The sequence below is a fragment of the Bos javanicus genome, chromosome 5 (genome assembly GCF_032452875.1).
Source record: "Bos javanicus breed banteng chromosome 5, ARS-OSU_banteng_1.0, whole genome shotgun sequence".
Taxonomy (NCBI): Eukaryota; Metazoa; Chordata; class Mammalia; order Artiodactyla; family Bovidae; genus Bos; species Bos javanicus.
In genome coordinates this window covers 12,409,916-12,429,480 of record NC_083872.1, presented here as the reverse complement: position 1 = coordinate 12,429,480, position 19,565 = coordinate 12,409,916, and the positions used below count along the sequence as shown (strand labels likewise).

The window sequence follows — 19,565 nt, the reverse complement described above, 5'->3', positions numbered from 1 at the left end:
CACTGGGTTTTGTAGAATAAGTAGGATGAAAGCAAGAACTTCTCAGTACATGGCAGCCCATGGTCAGCAGTGGGCACCATGTCCTAGAATCAGCTTGAAAGCTCAAGAGAGAATATTATTACCAATGACACTTCTTACTGATTTTGATATGAAATTCGGTAGCTACGTTATAATCCTCACCATGCTTTAGAGACCTAATATAGAGGTGAAGTCTGCTTTACTATAATGCTTTAATTTCCTTTATCAGAAGTCTCTCTTTTCAGAAAATAACCAAAATCAAGAGACAGATGATGAGAAATTCTACAACTTCAAACTCCATTTAAAATTAGAAGCACTGAGAGATAAATTAAATGTTTGTAAATATTTTCTGAAAAATAAATTCAATTTAAAAAGTCAAATATGATTTTGTTAGTAAAATACAAAATAAATTCTATATTCTAAAACTTCAAAAACTGCTTGATCGTTGTAAAGAATGCTTTAAAAGTGAACCCTTACTGCAGTATGTGCTTAAATCAATCTCTTGGTTCTTCTCTTGTTTCTACCACAGACATCTCATTTCCTATTTCAGGTGTTGTTTTCTGAACACCAGTGTAAGCTCCACTGCCCCACAATACCTCAAGGATGGCAGTATCTTAGTAATTAACACTGCTATTGATCTCTTACTGAGAAGACCAATATTTCCTTTCTATACACACATTGACTTGAGCCTAGACTTTCAGGCTTTCAAGAATAAAAAAAAGACTTTCCAGTTTGTTTATTATTGAGGCAGGAAAAATAAAGGACTTTCTGTCCCAAGTAAACAGTAATTGTAAATATAATTAAATTGCTACTAAGAAATTTTTAGAGCGTAAAAAGTCACACCTCTCCCTTAAAATTGTACTTTTCTCTATTGTGTATTTCATTAACTTGAGTTTAATTTTATCTGCTATTCTTATTCAAAATTCCATTACCTCCATTTCAACATTAGCACAAAATAAATGGGTGTCTATTCTACTATTTCTTAACTGAATACAGTTATAATCATTTGCCCAGCAAAAAGAACGTGCAAAAGGAATTTCCATTAAATATACACTTTCTCTATCTAGTTCCTACCATAACTCCAGCAGATCTTGCTCTTTACTTAATTCTTGTAAATGATGTGTATAATTCATTAAAAAAAAAAACAGATCAATTTTATTCTTTAGGGGCCATTATTCAAGGCGGTTGCAGAATAGAGAATAAGCAAAAAAATGCCCACCTAACTTTACATTTACATTCACCATTCTGATTTTAATCATCAAATAAGAGGAAGAATTCGGTTTCAGTAATTGTCATTGGTGTTGCCTGAAGATACTGGTCAGATATTCTGCAGTTACATCTGAAACACAGTTCCCCTCACATGGGAAGTTTCAGAACTTCATAAAGATTAGTGAAAGAAAATTCTGGAAATATACATCATAATAAGGAACAAAAAGTGACAAGGAAAAAAAGAGTAAGTACAAGTACTGGTCTAAATCAAGATGAAGTCACAAAGTTTTATAACACTAAAAATGCTTTCAACCAGTGGTCCCTATCCTAAGGTCTAAGAGCTACAGAAGCTTACGAATCACCTAAAGCCGTCTGTAAAGTGTTACGTCCATTTGTGAGCGTACATGCCTTTTTCCTAAGGAAGAGCTACTATAGCATTCATGTGAATTAGCCTTTTATGGGATCTGTGACCTAAGAGATTAAGAATCACTATCTTTTACTGTTTCCTCACCTTTTACTTTGCCCAATGTTAATACTATAACAGACAATTCAACTAAGTACTTTTCCTCTGGCTTCTCGAGATCATTTTAAATATTTAAAACAACCTAAAATTATTCTGTTATCACTGATAGAGCTATTAATTCTTAATACAAATTTCACAGTTTTAAAATTAATCCAACCCTGAAAAGATAATCCCTTTCTTTCCAGTATTTCTAGTATTAAACAGATCTTCTCTTATTGTTGATGGTCTAAGTTACTAGTCTTGAGTCTTTTAGATAATACCCATCTAACAAAAAAACATAAATAATATGAGCTACCAAAACATACAGGTCAGTCTGTTTCATTTGACAAAATATATGTTAATCACACTAAATAGTTTTAATTTGCACAATCTAAATTTCAATTTCTAATGAAGGTAAGGTAGATATCTTTTTGTGTAATTCCAGAGATAGCCTAAATGACACATACGACCACCTAATCCAGAAGAATGAAGCACATATTTTCTTTTTGACTAAAAATATAAATTAAAAATTCACACACTAGGTGAACAGAAGAATGAAAGGAAGATTGAAAAAAAAAAGCAGAAATAGAAATAAATTACACTGTTAAAGTTTGTGAGGTTAAAAACAACCCTCCCAATCAAAAAAAAAATATTTTAAGATAATAACAAAATTATACTTCCAGATATCTTTTTTTTAAATATTGGGGTGTAAAGGTGATTTACATTATTAAATCTGTCTTTGGTAGAAAATATTATAAAGTATTAAGGAGTATGAAAAGTTTATAAATGGAGCTTTGTAGACAAAAGGATAGATTCACTGTATTTAGATAACACCTTCATAATCAACAGAGTAGTCACTTAAAAATAATAATTTTTGAGAAATACCTGTTGATAAAGATAGAGCCATGTATGGTGAAATTCTGAACAAACTGTACAAATACTGTCATTTTTTAAATTAAAAAAATAGTTGTCATGGAAGATTACTTCAATTGTCATTAAAATAACATAAAAATTCCTGAGAAACACACAGAAAAGAATAAAACAACAAAAGAGAAACAGCTTGACATGTGAGGGGCGTGGAGGGGAAGGGAAGAATTAGAATTTTATTGTGGAGAATTATAAAATTAACCTGTGAAACAATACAAAAATTCAAATACTTACAGCAGGATGCTTAACATTTCAAATATAAACAATGTTGAAAAATCTATTTAGAAAATGAAATCAACTACTTTTGGATAAAAGCAGTCTCACATAGTTGGAAATTTAATTTTTAAAAAAAACCTTAAAGATTGAAAAGCGTTTTCTTGGGCAGTGCTCAGACTGCAGATTTTCACATATCACTTAATCTAGAAAGAATATAATAATTCTCTGACCACATCAAATAGGAAGAAAGTAGAATAAAATTCTGCAAAAGAAAGGAATATTTCATTCATCTTTCCATTTGTTTTGTATTACAAGTACTATGTCTTTTACCTTCCTTATGGGAATGTGAATTTTTGGAGCTAGATTATGCCTTCTACATCTTCGCATTCACCCATAACACCTAGCAGAGTGTTAAGTCTAAGAAGATGCTTAGACTAACACTTAGAAGTAGAGGGAAGCCTGGCAAGCTGCAGTCCATGGGGTCGCAAAGAGTCAGACGTGACTGAGCCACTGAACAACAAACAAGAAGATGCTAAGTAATGTTTGCAAAAATAAATTAGGTTATAAAAATAGTCAGGCACCCAGAGGTCATAAGGTTTAGAGAGAGTCCTTAAGAACTATTCTTAAGTCAATGACCACAGCACGTTCTGAAGAATACTGATCCTGCAGAGGTCAGAGAAGAGATGCTCCAGGACTGCCCACCCCTTCCTCTCAAATATCAATAGAATTAAATTCGCTTTAGTCACTTCTGGGTCTTTGTAGCCCAGAGCAGTGATAATTTATACTACTCAAATAAAACATGGGAGCTAATTCTAAAAATCTAAGGTGGTACGTGAATGGTTGGGGTCAATGAATGTGAATCCTTAAATATCTCTATTTGGGTGACCTCAAACACAATATATCTAGAACTGAATGCATTATTTCCCCAACCAGCTCCCTCAGCTGATTTTCCTAATTTTGCTAATGGTACCATTCATTATTATTCTTCAAGATATTCCCACAATCAATCTCTTGAAATTATCTTTGATTTCCCCATTTCTTTGAACCATATATAAAAAAGAGTCACCTTTTTTTAAAGAGTGACTAAAAAAGAGTCACCAAAAAAGACTCAGGCCTTCATTGTGATCATGAATTTAACAAGAGGAACTAATAAAATCTGGAGGTAAATACTTTGTCATTATATTTTGTGCACTAGAAGCAACACCAGATGTCTTTTACCCAGATGATCCACAGCTATCTTTGGTTCTTGGTCTCCTTTCAGAATGTGAAGCAAACTCCTGAATACATTTTCAGGGGTACACGGAAAGTGCCTGAAGTCCACAAACCAAGAGCCATAATCTTTAGAACTTTGGGGAGCCACATCTTTTTTTCTTTTAAGAGAAGCTGCAATTCTAGACTTGTGTGAGTGAGCTAAAAAAAAAATATATATATATATATATATATATATATATATATATATATGTGTGTGTGTGTATGTGTGTCATTCAAGAGATGTTTATAAGCCATATGAGATAGGCTGGCTCTTCTTCTGCCTCCGTTATTGACGCACACCCTAGACATCTTCTTAGATGAGGAAGTTGATGCTTCCTCATTGTACAACTAAATGCCCTGTGCAAGTTCAGTTCAGTCACTCAGTCGTGCCCAACTCTTTGTGACCCCGTGGACCACAGCACTCCAGGCCTCCCTGTCCATCACCAACTCCTGGAGTTTACCCAAACTCACGTCCATTGAGTCCGTGATGCCATCCAACCATCTCATCCTCTCTCATCCTCTTCTCCTCCTGCCTTCAATCTTTCACAGCATCAGGGTCTTTTCAAATGAGTCAGCTCTTCGGATCAGGTGGCCAAAGTATTGGAGTTTCAGCTTCAGCATCAGTCCTTCCAATGAACACCTTAGGTAGGAAGCATCACTATGAACAAAGCTAGTGGAGGTGATGGAATTCCAGTTGAGCTATTTCAAATCCTGAAAGATGATGCTGTGAAAGTGCTTCACTCAATATGCCAGCAAATTTGGAATACTCAGCAGTGGCCACAGGACTGGAAAAGGTCAGTTTTCATTCCAATCCCAAAGAAAGGCAATGCCAAAGAATGCTCAAACTACCACACAATTGCACTCATCTCACACGCTAGTAAAGTAATGCTCAAAATTCTCCAAGAAAGGCTTCAGCAAGACGTGAACCATGAACTTCCAGATGTTCAAGCTGGTTTTAGAAAAGCCAGAGGAACCAGAGATCAAATTGTCCTGTGCAAGACACACAGCTAACCAGAGTCAGATATGAACTAGAACCCAGTCTTCTGACTCTCAGTCTATTCACCTCTACGTGAGGAAAGCAGAATATGGAAATGATGGCTAATGTTTATTAAATGCCCACTCAGTTATGTGCCAGGTTTTAACAGGTTATCTCATTGACTTCTACACAACCCTTTCAGACAGTAATTATGATTTCCATTTTTTAAATGAAGAAACTGAGCCTCAAAAGCTTTACTAATTCACACAAGATTCTACTCTGTCCATGGAATTTTTCAGAAAAGGCAAAGATACTGGAGTGGGTTGCCATTTCCTTCTCCACGGGATCTTCCCAACCCAGGGATTGAACCCCAGTCTCCCACACTGCTGGCAGACTCTTTACCGTCTGAGCCACCAGGGAAGCCCACACAGGATTGCTCAGCACTAGAGTAACAGAGACAGGATTCAAGGCTGTATGTGACAATCACAAAACCATATTCTGTACATGCTGTCTCCTATTTGCTTACACTATCAGCTGAGGTTACAGCTGGAGAAAAGATAGTAAATAACATCGAAGGTGAAGAGCTTTGTTTTGCAGGAAATGAAAACCCACTAGATGACTTTTGAGTAAAGGAATAACAAGACAAGAACTATGATTCTGGAAGATAACTGGAAAGCAGTTTGAATGGAGAAGCAATTGAAATAGTCTGAAAGCGAGAACAATTTGGAAGTTATTGCTAAAATTTTTTCACAAGATTGAAAAAGGAGGGAGCTGAACTATTTGTTATGGGAAGCAGCAGATGCAAGAGAAATGGAGGACAAAGAGCTGGCAGATTATGAGCCAATGTAATAAGAAGATTGCTAATGTCATTTATAGAGGACCTCTTTAATCATTGAAGTGAAGAGGTAAAAAAACAAAAAAAAAATACATGTAGACCCCAATTAGACATGGAGCCTTCTAGGCAAGTTTTGTTTGTTTGTTTTAATTCAACTTAATTTAAATCATGATAAAACCATGAAGACAGGTTACCATAACAGCAAATTTCCAGTGAAAGGTTAATGATTTGATAATTCAAACAAATAACAGGAGTATCTAGATAAATGGAAGACACTTAAATTTATTCAGATTGGCTAAATATAATTTGAATAGGCTGACAGAAAAAACTGCCATAGAAAAGAGGAATCTCCATAAACTTTGTTTTACTCAGCTTCTTAATAACTGAATGATATGAGGGAAATCAGAAGCTGCGGGAGTGGGGGGAGGCGGGTAACCATTAAAAACTAGAAAATAAATTCAAGTTCTAAATGGCCCCATCTAAAAGGAACAATCAGAAGCACTTTCTATACATCGATTAAGTTAAAAATGATGACCAATATCCAAACACATTCCCACAAATGTGTTTGCATTTTTGTTCACTCTTAATACATAATTATAGTAGCAACTCAAGAAACTGGGCTGACACTTGCCACTATCGTTTTGTCCTGTGAAATTATGTCCACACTTGAGTCTCCTAAAAAGATCCAAGAAATATGAAAAGGGAAAACAGAGCTCAGGAAAATGCATATGAAGTGAAAAGATAAAAGTTAAACACAACAGAGTGAAACAGATGACACTAATTATTTCACTGCTGTTCTCACTTTCTATTTCCAACATGCTTTTGTTTCATGTGTTTCAAATTAAATGTGTGTAATTTTAATTCACTATAATCACCACCATCACCACCAACAACAAAAAATACTTAGAATGGCCAAAAAGCAATTTAATCTATTGAGATGCAATAAAAATAATTTAAGGGAAACTTCAATGAAATAATCTATCATAGGCAAAAACGTCCTGTGTTGTTCAATTAAAATGATAGTAAATTAATTATGCAGATGCTTACCAAAAGGAACCAATTCTAAACATTTATTCAGCACCCATGCCTGGTAAGGATCATGTGAGTGATGACAACAGGAAACAGGAGATGCCGCATATGGCTGAAAGGAGAGAGTCAAGAGAGGCCCTGGAGGCTCAGGCAGAGTCTCTGAGCAGCCCTGGGCTTTGGCAAAGTCACGGAGGCTGGCTTTACAGGCACAAGAACTGTATTTCTTTAAAGCTGAATAGGTTTTCCACAACTGATTCTAAGCAAACTTACAAGAAACTGATTTTATAATTTATTAATTTACACTGAGAAATACATTTACAACAACAGCCCATATCATTCATTTGAGAGGACACTCTTTCCTAATTTTAGAATTGCAACTAAGGCAGATAAAGCCAGATATTCTAAAAGAAAATCTTAAGCAAGCTGGGCAGCTGGTTGAGTTGCCTGTGTAGTCTTGATCTATTTCTGCTTCATAAACTATTTTGGCTATCCTAAATCAGAATACCTCTTCTGTTTTGCTTTTGAAAAATTTCTCTATACTTAGGAAGACCAATTAACTCCTGAAGACCAAAAGATAATTCACTTGAGAATGTTACAGATTTACATATATAATCATCACTTCCAAAAAACAGTTTGGTTCCCTTGAAGCTGGTAAAACAAAATCTTAATCCCTGAGATGAAATATAGAACACTTGTTTATTAGTAAAGTACTTATAAGGTATCACTACTGATTTTTTTTTTTTTTTGCAGATGGTTAATCTCACCTATATATATAATAAACTTTAAAAAATTTTAGCCCAAAATGATGCCTGCCTTGATTTTATCTCCAGATTCCCAGGGTATCTTTCCGTAATCTTCAGTACTGCATTTTCACAGCTGGAAAGAATAGTTACTGTTTTCTATTTTCTCAAATTAAGTTATAAAGCCTATTAGTTAGAATAAGCCATATAAAAACAATGATGATAAATATAATATCAGAAATAACAGCTATCTAGTTCAGTACCATATTTCCAGAAGTGCCTTCAATAACATTCTTTATAGATCTACGTTTCACTTCATTCTTTAAGAATAATATACTCATCTATATGCCAGAAACTGTTCGATATGCTAAGAACACAAAAACAAAAAAGGCAAACGCTGGACTTTTGTTTTTTAATCTAACTGCAGACAGAGAAGTCAGTGGACAATGAAAACCGCATGACGTGTTAATATATGAAATATACAGGCTGCTATAGAAGCATATACATTTCCAGAGGTTCTTGACAATCTATATTTTTTCCAAGGAAAGAAAGACCTAATTGTATCATCACCATCACAATCATCATTACCACAACCCTCATCATTTATTAGCCACAATTTGTTGAATCCATGCTATATTCCCAGTTCTGTATCAGGAGCCAGACCACATTATCTTTCATCTTTACTACACCTTTGTAAGATAGGTAATATTATACTTTTGAAAAAGGAAAAAAAATTACAATAGCAATCAACTGTGATCGAGAGCAACTCATAGCTGGGCTGGCACTGGCACACAGATCACACTCTTTCCTATTAAATATGAAAACATGTACAGTACACCAATACCAGACAAAGTCTATGACCAGGCCAAGTCCACAATCATGAGCACAGACAGAAACAAAAACATCTGCAAACATGGCAGCTTCCATGGAGGCAGCCCCTGGGAGATGCTCGCGTGGTGGGACACAGAGGCCTTGTTCCAACAGGCAGCACCAACTCGTCACCTATGTAAGTGAGACGCTGTGGAGGCAAGTTCTCCAATTTCCATCAAGCCTTCAGCAACTGTAACATCTTGACTGTGAAACCATGAGACCCTAAGCTTGATCTGCCAGTCCACCTGCTCCTGAATTGCTGACCCACACGCTGTGTGAGAGCGTGTTATCAGCAACAGATAACGTGTAACATTGTGTAATACTAATTATGGGTCAATGAGTGTGTACTCTTCCAATTAAAAGAATTATAAGGGAGGTCATACAATTATCGTGTTTCCCTTTAATTATTAGGCTACTCTGTTCTGCTTCTTTGAACATATTTTATAACAGCCACTTAAATCCAACATCTGAGCCCAATCAGGATCAGCTCCTATTATTTTCCCCTCCTTGGGTCACACTTAATTCTTTGAACACAGCTACTTACAATGAGCATCAAGGCTCACTTGTAATCAGTGTTTTGAGCAGGAGTCACACTTTCCTATTTCCCTGCACCTTGAGCAGTTTTTGGTTGAAAAGCAGCATTGTGGATAACTTACTGCAGGGGAGCTGCTTTATTTCTCTAAGGATTTGGTTGTTGTTGTTCTACGAAGAGAAGTGAACTTGCTTGGACCCACACTGAAATCTGACTCTCCTTCCCCATGCAGCAGCCAGCGTCTCTGCTCAGCTGCTGATTTACAGCACCCTCTCCCCAGCATATCCCTGAGCCTGTGTAGTTCAGCAGGCAGATAAAGACTTGGGTACAAGTGACAGTCAGATTGGGGGTGGCGGGGAGGGGGGGAGGGAGGTTCAATCTCTCTGTGGTTAAGTTTGTTCCCAAGGCGACCCAGCCCAAGTTTCCAGTCATCCCACCAGCCCTGAATTCTGCCCTTTGATACAGGAATTCACATAGGCTTTTGATCTTTGCTACCCAAACTGTGTACACTTTGGGGAACACACCCTATCAAAGTTGCAGCAAGCCTGCATACCTCCCCGGGAGCTCTGTCTTTCCAGGGGTCACCATTCCCCTGGCTTTGTCAGTGTTTCTGTGGGACTCTCCGGGTCAACAGTGTGTGGGTGGGTGTGTGCAGTCCAGTGATCCAGCTTTACATTCATATCTTAGATTTCAGTCCTTCTGTGGCCTTCCTTCCAGAAGGTGCTTCTTCAATTCCCATCTGCTCTGATCTGAACTCTGTCATGACCATCTTGAGCCGGGAAGGATGTTGTTTTCCATTGATGCCCCGCAAGAAAGTCATGAACTCACAGTTTTTCGCAATCAGTAGCAATATCTCAACAGAAACTCTTCTCATATTTCTGTCCCTGTTTGGTTATCTTCTAGAGACTTCCAATTGTTGTCTTTAATAATCTAGTCAGTGTTTGTCATTGCTATCTGCTGGAGGAACTGCCTGATCTCTTCAACTGGCCATTACCTGAAGTCCACCCTGGACTATTTTAATAGCCTTCGGGCTTGTCTTCCTGCTTCCACCCACACCTCCTCCACACAGAAACTAGCTCCTGGAAAAGTACTGGCACACAGCAGGCACTAAGTATATGTTCCCTGAATAAATGAATGAACAAACTTCCCTAAGATAACAGAGCTGGTAGAACTGGAATTTGTACCCTGTCTGACTAAACAGTCTAAAATTTTAACAGCTAAATTACACTGTACAGAGTGGCTAACAATTCTTTACTAAGATATAAATCTGGTCAAAGAGCAAAAAATGCACTTCTTTGACACAAACAATAAATTTCATATAACGGGGAAAATGTCCTTCTTTTCATAATCTTTACTTAAACAAAAATTAATATTCCTTTACAAACGTACATTATAAAAATCATTTTTAATACTAGAGGCAGCTGCCCATTTGTAGAATTGAATATCTTACATAAAAAAAATTTAACAGGGTAAGATACACTTCAAAAGTGAATATCCTGGTCTAGATTGTATTATTGTCGAATAGGCTTAAAATTCAACATTCAAAACTTGAAGCTCATGGCATCCAGTCCCATCAAACAGATGGGTGAAAACGGAAACAGTGACAGACTTTATTTTCTTGGGCTCCAAAATCACAGCGGATGGTGACAGCAGCCATGAAATTAAAAGACCTGTGCTCCTTGGAAGAAAATATATGACAAACCTAGACAATACATTAAAAAACAGAGACATCACTTTGCCCACAAAGGTCCCTGAACAGTCAAGGGCATGTTCTTCCCAGTGATCATACACAGTTGTGAGAGCCGGACCCTAAAGAAGGCAGAGCGCCAAAGAATTGATGCCTTCCAACTGTGGTGGTAGATAAGACTCTTCAGAGTCCCTTGGAGAGCAAGGAGATCAAACCAGTCAATCTTAAAGGAAACCAACCCTGAATACTCAGTGGAAGGACTGATGCTGAAGCTGAAGCCCCAAGATTTTGGCCATCTTATGCAAACAGCTGACTTATTGGAAAACACCCTGATGGTGGGAAAGACTGAGGGCAGTAAGCCACGGCAGAGGGCGAGATGGTTTGATGGCATCACCAACGCAATGAACGTGAACTTGGGCAAACTTAAGGAGACACTGAGGGACAGGGAGGCCTGGCGTGCAGCAGTCCATGGGGGTCTCAAAGAGTCGGACACCACTGGGCAACTTCACATTTTCTTCTTGGTCATAATCACCCAGAGAAGGCAATGGCAACCCACTCCAGTACTCTTGCCTGGACAGTCCCACGGACGGAGGGGCCTGGTAGGCTGCAGTCCATGGGGTCGCTAAGAGTCACGACTGAGCGACTTCACTTTCACTTTTCACTTTCGTGCACTGGAGAAGCAAGTGGCAACCCACTCCAGTGTTCTTGCCTGGAGAATCCCAGGGATGGGGGAGCCTGGTGGGCTGCCATCTATGGGGTCGCACAGAGTTGGACACGACTGAAGCGACTTAGCAGCAGCGGCAGCATAATCACCACTTGAAATGATCTTAATCAAGAATCCAAAAGACTCAATCACGTTAGGTGATGACATCTCCTGCTGTGTTTTCACACGGATCTGTAAGCACTGTTCCGCGTTTCCCTCCAATCAAAAAAATTTCTTTAGTTGAATTACTAAAGAAAGGTCCTAGCACTGTTTCTTGTTCTTTTTAAACTGTGTTAATACAAAAGCACCCGAGGTCCGAGAGGCGAGAGGCGAAGTCCGAGAGGCGGTCACAGAGCCACGCCATCAGGAGGCGGAAAAGCGGCTCCGCTCCCTCCCACGCAGCGATCTGCCTGGCCCGCTCCCCGCCGGCACAGCCCTCAGCTCGACTTCCGCGACCGGGGACCCTACCCACGGCCCGGGGTCTCTTCCCGCCTTCTTGCCCGCCCCGCCCACCCGCCATTCACCTGACATTCTCCCGGCTTCCTCTAGGGGGCACGCCTCTGACGCCGCCGCGGACGTCCTGAGCGCCGACAGCACCGTCTCTGGGGGCAAGTCAACTAGTTTCTCCCACACAGACTCCGTGTAGAAGTCCACCGTATGTGCATTCGAAATGGGCAGGGCTTCCCTCAGGAACCGCAGCAGCTTCTGCAACTTGGCATGTAACGTGGACAGGTCCTGGGTCACCGGGAGCTGGCCGGAAGCCGCCATGACGCCCCACCCTCCCGGACTGTAGGTGGCGCAAACGTGGCCTCGAGGCAAGGGCTCGTTGGGAAGCAGGAAAGGCCGGATAAATAGAACTCAGATGTGGATTTTTTTTGGGTGGGCGATGGATTGCTTCTGCCTGATGACGTATTTTGACTGAGTCCGTTGTGTTTTTCCTGCGCCTTGGTTGGTGTGTCATGGCGCCCGTTTGGCCGGCAGCAAGGGGGCGGACAGGGGGGTTGGGTACGCGTGGAAGAGTTTCATCGGTTGAATTCAGAAATAAGAATGTGAAACGGAAAACGTGGCGACCTAATCATCTGCAAGCCTTCGCGGGGAGCGTTCGCGAAGGTACGTATGTAAGAAGGCAGCCTTTTACAAGTCCTCGGTCCTAGGAAATCTTCGGATACGCCATCCTCCCAAGCTGGGAAGGATTTAGGAACCAGACCCAGCCCTACTTGGAGCCAGGAAATCTGTTCTTAAATTCGCTGAAGCTGTGGGGTTTTCAGAGCCCTGGATGAGAAGGCGAGGAAGTGTTGCTCACTCTAAATCTTTAAACATTTTCCTCGACTTACGCTCATTTTTTAAATATCAGAACTCTTTCCTTTACGTTTTCCCCATGAAACCTGCATGTATTACAGTAAAGACTAGAAGGCAAGCTAGAAATTTACCGATTCTCACCCTTACTAATTAAAAATATCACAGAACCGTCTATTTTTGCCTTACTATATTTACTTGCTTTAGTATTTTTCGTTTTATCTTGCCGTCATTAAGTACCCTTAAATCCCATATGGACTACTAAATCTTAAATAAGTACAGTTTTCTGATCATTGCTGTTGAGAAAGTCAAACACCACCATCTAACCTGGTTAATGTTGAATTACTTGTAAAAAATCGGTCATAGAAGTAGTTTCTCTAAGGTAAAATAATAGATGTGAAGTGAAATGAAAGTCGCTCAGTCATGTCTGACTCTGCGACCCCATGGACTGTAGCCTGCCAGGCTCCTCTGTCCGTGGAATTCTCCAGGCCAGAATACTGGAGTCGGTTGTTCAGTCACTCAGTCGTGTCTGACTTTTTGCGACCTCATGGTCGCATGGGAAGCATGCCAGGCTTCCCTGTCCTTCACCGTCTCCCCGAGCTTGCTCAAACTTGGTGATGCCATCCTGCCATCTTGTCATCTGTCGTCCCCTTTTTAATCTTTCCCAGCATCAGGGTCTTTTCTATGAGAGCTTCAGCTTCAGCGTCAGTCCTTCACATGAATATTCAGAGTTCTGTTCTTTTAGGATTGACTGGTTTCACATCCTTGCAATCCAGAGGATGCTGAAGAGTCTTCTTCAACACCACACATGTTCAAAATCATCAGTTCTTCAACCGCAGCCTTCTTTATGGTCCAACTCTCAACATCCCTACATGACTACTGGAAAAACGATAGCTTTCACTAGACGGACCTGTGTCCGCAAAGTAATGTCTCTTTTTTAATATGCTGTCTAGGTTTGTCATAATTTTCTTCCAAGGAATAAGCATCTTTTAATTCCTGTTTAATTGTATGGCTGCAGTCACTATCTGCAGTGATTTTGGAGCCCAAGAAAATAAAGTCTGTCACTGTTTTCCATTGTTTCCCCATCTATTTGCCATGAAGTGATGGGACTGGATGCCATGATCTTAGTTTTTTGAATGTTGAATCTTAAGCCAGCTTTTTCACTCTCCTCTTTTTGCTTCATCAAGAGGCTCTTTAGTTCCTCTTTGCTTTTTGCCCTAAGGGCGATGTCAAGTGCGTATCTGAGATTATTGATATTTCTCCCTGCAGTTTTGATTCCAGCTTGTGCTTCCTCTGGCGCAGCATTTCATGTGATGTACTCTGCGTATAAGTTAAATAAGCAGGGTGACGATGTACATCCTTGACGTACTTCTTTCCCAATTTGGAAACAGTCCATTGTTCCATGTCCAGTTCTGACTGGTGCTTCTTGACCTGCATACAGATTTCTCAGGAGGCAGGTAAGGTGGTCTGGTATTCCCATCTTTTGAAGAATTTTCCAGCTGTGATCCACACAGTCAAAGGCTTTAGCGTTGTCCATGAAGCAGAAGTAGATGCTTTTCTGGAATTATCTTGCTTCTTCTCTGATCCAGTTGATGTTGGCAATTTGATTTCTGGTTCCTCTGCCTTTTCTGAGTCCAACTTGAACATCTGGAAGTTCTCGGATCAGATACTGTTGAATAGAAGTAAGGGCTTTTTTCCCCCCTTAGGTATTTATTGAAGACCTAGATTAAGTGTTTAGGTGAATTAATGAATCTGTTTAATTTACGAGTACAATAAAGTGGAATTGTGCAACACTCTAGTTGTTTTTCCTTCTTTGAGACTTTCCTTCTTTCCTTCTCAGGTGAGTTCTTCCCAACTTCCGTTAGCTTAGTTTTTTTGCAAAGGACCAAGGTACTATTTATTCCAGTAGCTTCAACTTCTTTTCTTGAAATAACATTTTAAAACAAAACATAGTGAAATCTAGCATCTGAACATGATGGTGTAAAAAGTTTTCTGTTTTAAATTAACAACTACATTTTTCATGCAATGTTTTCTGAGAAAGTAATTCAAGACTGATGTATTCTTCAACAGGACAAGGCTTTGCATTTCGAAGAAAACTCAAGATTCAGCAAACTTACAAGAAATTACTCCGGAGGGAAAAGAAGTCTCAAACCCCAAGTGAATCCCCCTTCACAGATTGGTATCCTGATCATCTGAAACATCTTTATTTAGCTGAAGAGGAAAGACTCAAGAAGCAGCTTAGAAAAGCTGACCAGCCTCTGTCAGAAGAACAAGTTGATCAGCCTTTGCCAGAAGACCAAGGTAGCAGTGACCAGGCTTTGTCTGAAGAACGCTGTAGCATTGAGCAGCCTCAGCCAGCAGAACCGTGTAGCATAAGAATAAAGTATGTATTACAGTCTTTAGAAATTCTTTATTGTGGATGTAAGTAGCATTTTATGAAAGAGATTATAGAACAGTTTCTATAGTAATGGGAGTTTGCCTTAGAGCATTTCAGAAATCGCAAGTGATTATGTGAAAATATTTTCATGGAGACTTTCGTGATAGCTTAAATGACTGAGTTATGTTAGGTAAGTTTAATAAACAAAGTAATAGAATGGAATTAAGAGATCTGGGTTGTAGATTTAAGCCTCTCAAGTACATTTATTTGGACCATGCTTAATGCTTGCTATTTATGTTTTTAAAAATCTAACTTTTGAGAGGTATTATAGTGTAGTGCATCATAGACTCTGGAGTGGCTTTAATATGTTGGTGCCCAATGTCCTCTTCTTTAAAATGGTATTAATAATAGTAAGTATGTGATTTACAGCTACCATGTTGCACACCCCAGGATGGATTATTTATAGACTATGGTATCCCTGACCTATCTCATGATGTTGTGGTGATTAAATGACTTCATTTATATATGGTCCTTTAAAAGGCATGTGTTACATGGGAAAGTGGTATATGACTGTTAACTGCTACTGCTGCTACTACTACTATTTTTAATATGGATCCCCCCAGCCCTGAGAACATATACTTGATTGCAATTAAAAAACAAATGAAATGGAATAGAGACAAGGTGGTCAGAGAACTTTGGGATTAACGTTCGTGTACACCCATAAAGTCCTTCATAACATCCTTCAATTTAATGCCTTTGCAGCCTGTCATTTCTACCATACGTATGCTGGTTTACTTCTTTAAACATTTTAGGACCTTTCAGAACTTTCTGTATTTTACCTGGTTAAACTATTTCTCCAAGACTCTATATTTATCACCTTCTATATCTTGAAAAATATAACAAAAAATTTAACGTGTTATTTGGGTGTCTTACTAGCAAGATTTAATGTCTTTCTTTCAACATCTCTCCCCCTGCCTCAAGTTGCGTTAGTGAGATTTGACTATATAAGTACTATATTTGATGTAATTTTGACATAATTTTGGTTATATTATTTTTAATGCTTATGATTTGTTTTCATTTATCTTGCAAAGCTCAATTAATATTCCAAAGAAAAATAAAAAGAAAACGTCAAATCAAAAAGCACAGGAAGAATATGAGCAGATACAAGCGAAGCGTGCTGCTAAGAAACAAGTAAGACCTATTTTAAAATATTTAGATTCATTTTTATTTATCCTAAGTGTATATGTAAGCTTTTCTTTATATGGGGCCCATAGTATGCCCATCTGTAAGTATTTAGTGGGTAAATGAATAATCTGAGAGGAGCTGGAGAATTTCAACATTCCACTTCCTCCATTGTTTATATTACCCTTGAAGGTGATAGTAATAGTCATTTTTTAACAATTGCCTCAAAAGATTATACATAATAAAATTTGAAAACTACTAAAAAAATATAGATTTTTATAAATTTACATCAAAGCAAGTAGAAGTCAGAGGGAGGTATTAGAATAAAATAATATTTTAAAGAGTTTTCTTGCTCATTAAAAACCCTACTAGATTAACTTAGCAGTAAGTTACTGTTCTTTGTTATCATTCATAAACCCACAGTTATAATAGCTTTTTTAAATGAGTAGAACAAAATCATGTGCAGCTTCAGCAAAATTGTTTATCTGTACAGTTTCATTCATATTTCTTAGATTAAAGCTCTATTAATGTATCACATTAAAAAGGTTCAGCACATCAGTCAAAAAGACCCCAAAGTTGGTGCTGATATATAATTTCTTGTATGTGTTAGTTTTACAGATTGTATAATTAAGAAATCTGGAAGTTTAACATGTAAAATTTATTTGATTATTTTTAAACTGATGGCAGACTAGAGTGAAATAGGAATATTTCTCCATGGAAAAACTAAACCTCTGTTTCATAGAATGTTACAGTATACTTTCCTTTTTAAACCAACCTTCTGATACTGCCACCTTTGTAAATAGTATATTAGATGAAATAAGAGCCATTATACTGTAAAACATACAACATTTTAAAAAATTCTGTTACATATTAAAATATAGTATATTGATATATATAATTATGTAATGTATGTGAAAGCACTTTGTTAATTATGTCATACAAATGTAAGGGTGTGTCATGTGGAAGCTATATGTGTTACAGGAGAAGTTCAAAAACAGTGCACTTATTGTATTATTTCAGAAACTTTTCACTTTTATATATGAGAATAGTATTTTAAGTAGTACTTTTCAGATCCATATAACTTTGAATGATTTTTCTATAAGCGCAAATGAATTTAAGTCTTGATCTTAGCAAATCAGATGAACCTGATAATTCTTAAATAATCAAAATCATAATATCTAGCACAATATTTTACGTGTATACAGTGTAGAGTCAGTAAGTACTTCTTGAATTTAAATACTTGAATTAAATCTGTCAGATGGCAAATTTAAAAGAATACCAGATATTCTAGAAATGATTTCAGTGTTAGAGGGACTAGATAACCTGTAAAGTCACTTCTGACTCTTCAGTGGATCTAATTAAATGATGAAATTATTAAATATGCCTTCTGCCTTTGTGCTTTGATTTTATTCATATGCAAAATTAAAATTGTTAAATGATTTTGCATTATGCTATGCTATAGCACATATGATAGTTTAAAGGCAAAGAGAGTACACTACTGCGCTTACTAGTAGCATTTCACATTTTGAAAAATATAGGACAGACCTTGAAGTGTTTGCATGGTGATAGCTATTTCAACAGAATTGTGACCAATATCTACTGTTTGTCACTAATGAAAATTACATACGTTAATAATTTCAGGAATTTGAGAGGAGAAAACAAGAGAGAGAAGAAGCTCAAAGGCTCTACAAAAAGAAGAAAATGGAAGTGTTCAAAATACTGAGCAAAAAGACTAAAAAGGGCCAACCAAACTTGAATTTACAAATGGAGTATCTTCTAAAAAAAATACAAGAAAATAATTAAGTCAGACGTTGTTGCCTGACTAATCAACCATTAAAATATATGCTTGCTATTGAGTTCTTTTGTATATGGAGTGTCCCTCTAACATATAACTAAATTTGTCAACATAAACTGAATGGCTAAGCTATATTAAATAAGATATCCAAATATTTTTGTTTTTCTAAAAGAAAAATTTCTATATATGCTCTACATTATATATGATTTTATTTTTATTTATTTACCACTGAAGAAAGGTTGCCCTTAAGAACTGAAAGAACCTGCTATTTGCGCGACAAGTTCAAGCATGTGATAATTTTGTACCGTATGAAATTCAGATGAAATAAAGTGTTTTGAAAGTAAGGGAGCAAAGCTTTCAACAGATCATTTCAGTAAGTGTTTAAGTTTAGCAGTGAACTGTTATGGTTTTAAAATTCTATAATTATGGAATCCTGAAGGAGGCAGAGACTCCCCTTGAACTTTTTAAATTTATCTTCAGTACATTTTATAGGGGGAGGATCCTATACACTTTATGTATATGTATATCCTGTGCTGCTGCTAAGTCGCTTCAGTCGCGTCCGACTCTGTGCGACCCCATAGACGGCAGCCCACCAGGCTCCCCCGTCCCTGGGACTCTCCAGGCAAGAACACTGGAGTGGGTTGCCATTTCCTTCTCCAATGCATGAAAGTGAAAAGTGAAAGTGAAGTCACTCTGTCGTGCCCGACTCTTAGCAACCCCATGGACTGCAGCCTAGCAGGCTCCTCTGTCCATGGGATTTTCCAGGCAAGAGTACTGGAGTGGGGTGCCATTGCCTTCTCCGATGTATATCCTATACACCACATTATATCCTATATACTGTTATAGTGTGGTCTTCATAAAGCACAGTTTGATAATTTATAATCATTCCCTTAAGTGGAAGTAATGGATTGCCCCAAAAAGTTTCTTTGGGCTTTTGTATAACTTACAGAAAAACCAGAACAAACCTTTTTGCCAACTCACTGCATAGTGTAGTATTTTTTGAAGGGTGATGGCAACCTCGCAGTGTCAGAGCAGGTCTTAAGTTTTCCAGATCCTATGGGACCGTATCATGTAAGAACATTGTTACGGGACCTACCAGTGTTGTGTCTGTTGGTACCTTTGTGAACCAAGGGAAAGTACTGCAGTGCTGCTGCTCCTGTTTCCTTGAAATCACTGCAAAATCAGATAGGCTGGGTTATCAACATTATAAACAAAAGAACTGCAATAGTAAAACATTGCGTTGTAAATGCTATCCTTTATAAGTGGTAACAGGTGCACTGCAATGTTGCTTTAAGGTTTTGGTAGCTCTACTGATGATTCTACATTTAAAGGTGCAATAGAAGATGCTGAAGAAACATGACTTACTAAAGAAGAATTCTTTATTACAGAGAAGAACATTGCTTAATAATTTGCAGTACAT

At 37.9% G+C, this 19,565-nt stretch overlaps 2 protein-coding genes across 8 annotated transcripts in view; one reads left to right on the top strand and one right to left on the bottom strand.

Moving 5' to 3' along the window:
- Window positions 1-12,263, bottom strand: part of METTL25 (methyltransferase like 25) — a 135,495-nt gene extending 123,232 nt beyond the window's left edge. For 6 of the 7 annotated variants that reach the window (XR_009736289.1, XM_061415649.1, XM_061415647.1 and 3 more), the window contains exon 1: window positions 12,020-12,263. Coding sequence is in view for 6 of the 7 variants with exons in the window: in XM_061415649.1 (XP_061271633.1) it covers window positions 12,020-12,263 (244 nt within the window). In the remaining variant the exon portion in view is untranslated. The other variant, XM_061415651.1, reaches the window with a different exon arrangement.
- Window positions 12,264-12,454: 191 nt separating this feature from the next.
- On the top strand, window positions 12,455-18,489 carry CCDC59 (coiled-coil domain containing 59). The gene is made up of 4 exons (XM_061415654.1): window positions 12,455-12,605; window positions 14,862-15,174; window positions 16,260-16,359; window positions 17,992-18,489. The coding sequence occupies exons 1-4, from the start codon at window positions 12,455-12,457 to the stop codon at window positions 18,151-18,153; spliced, it is 726 nt and encodes a 241-aa protein (XP_061271638.1). The 3' UTR covers window positions 18,154-18,489.
- Window positions 18,490-19,565: the final 1,076 nt, after the last annotated feature.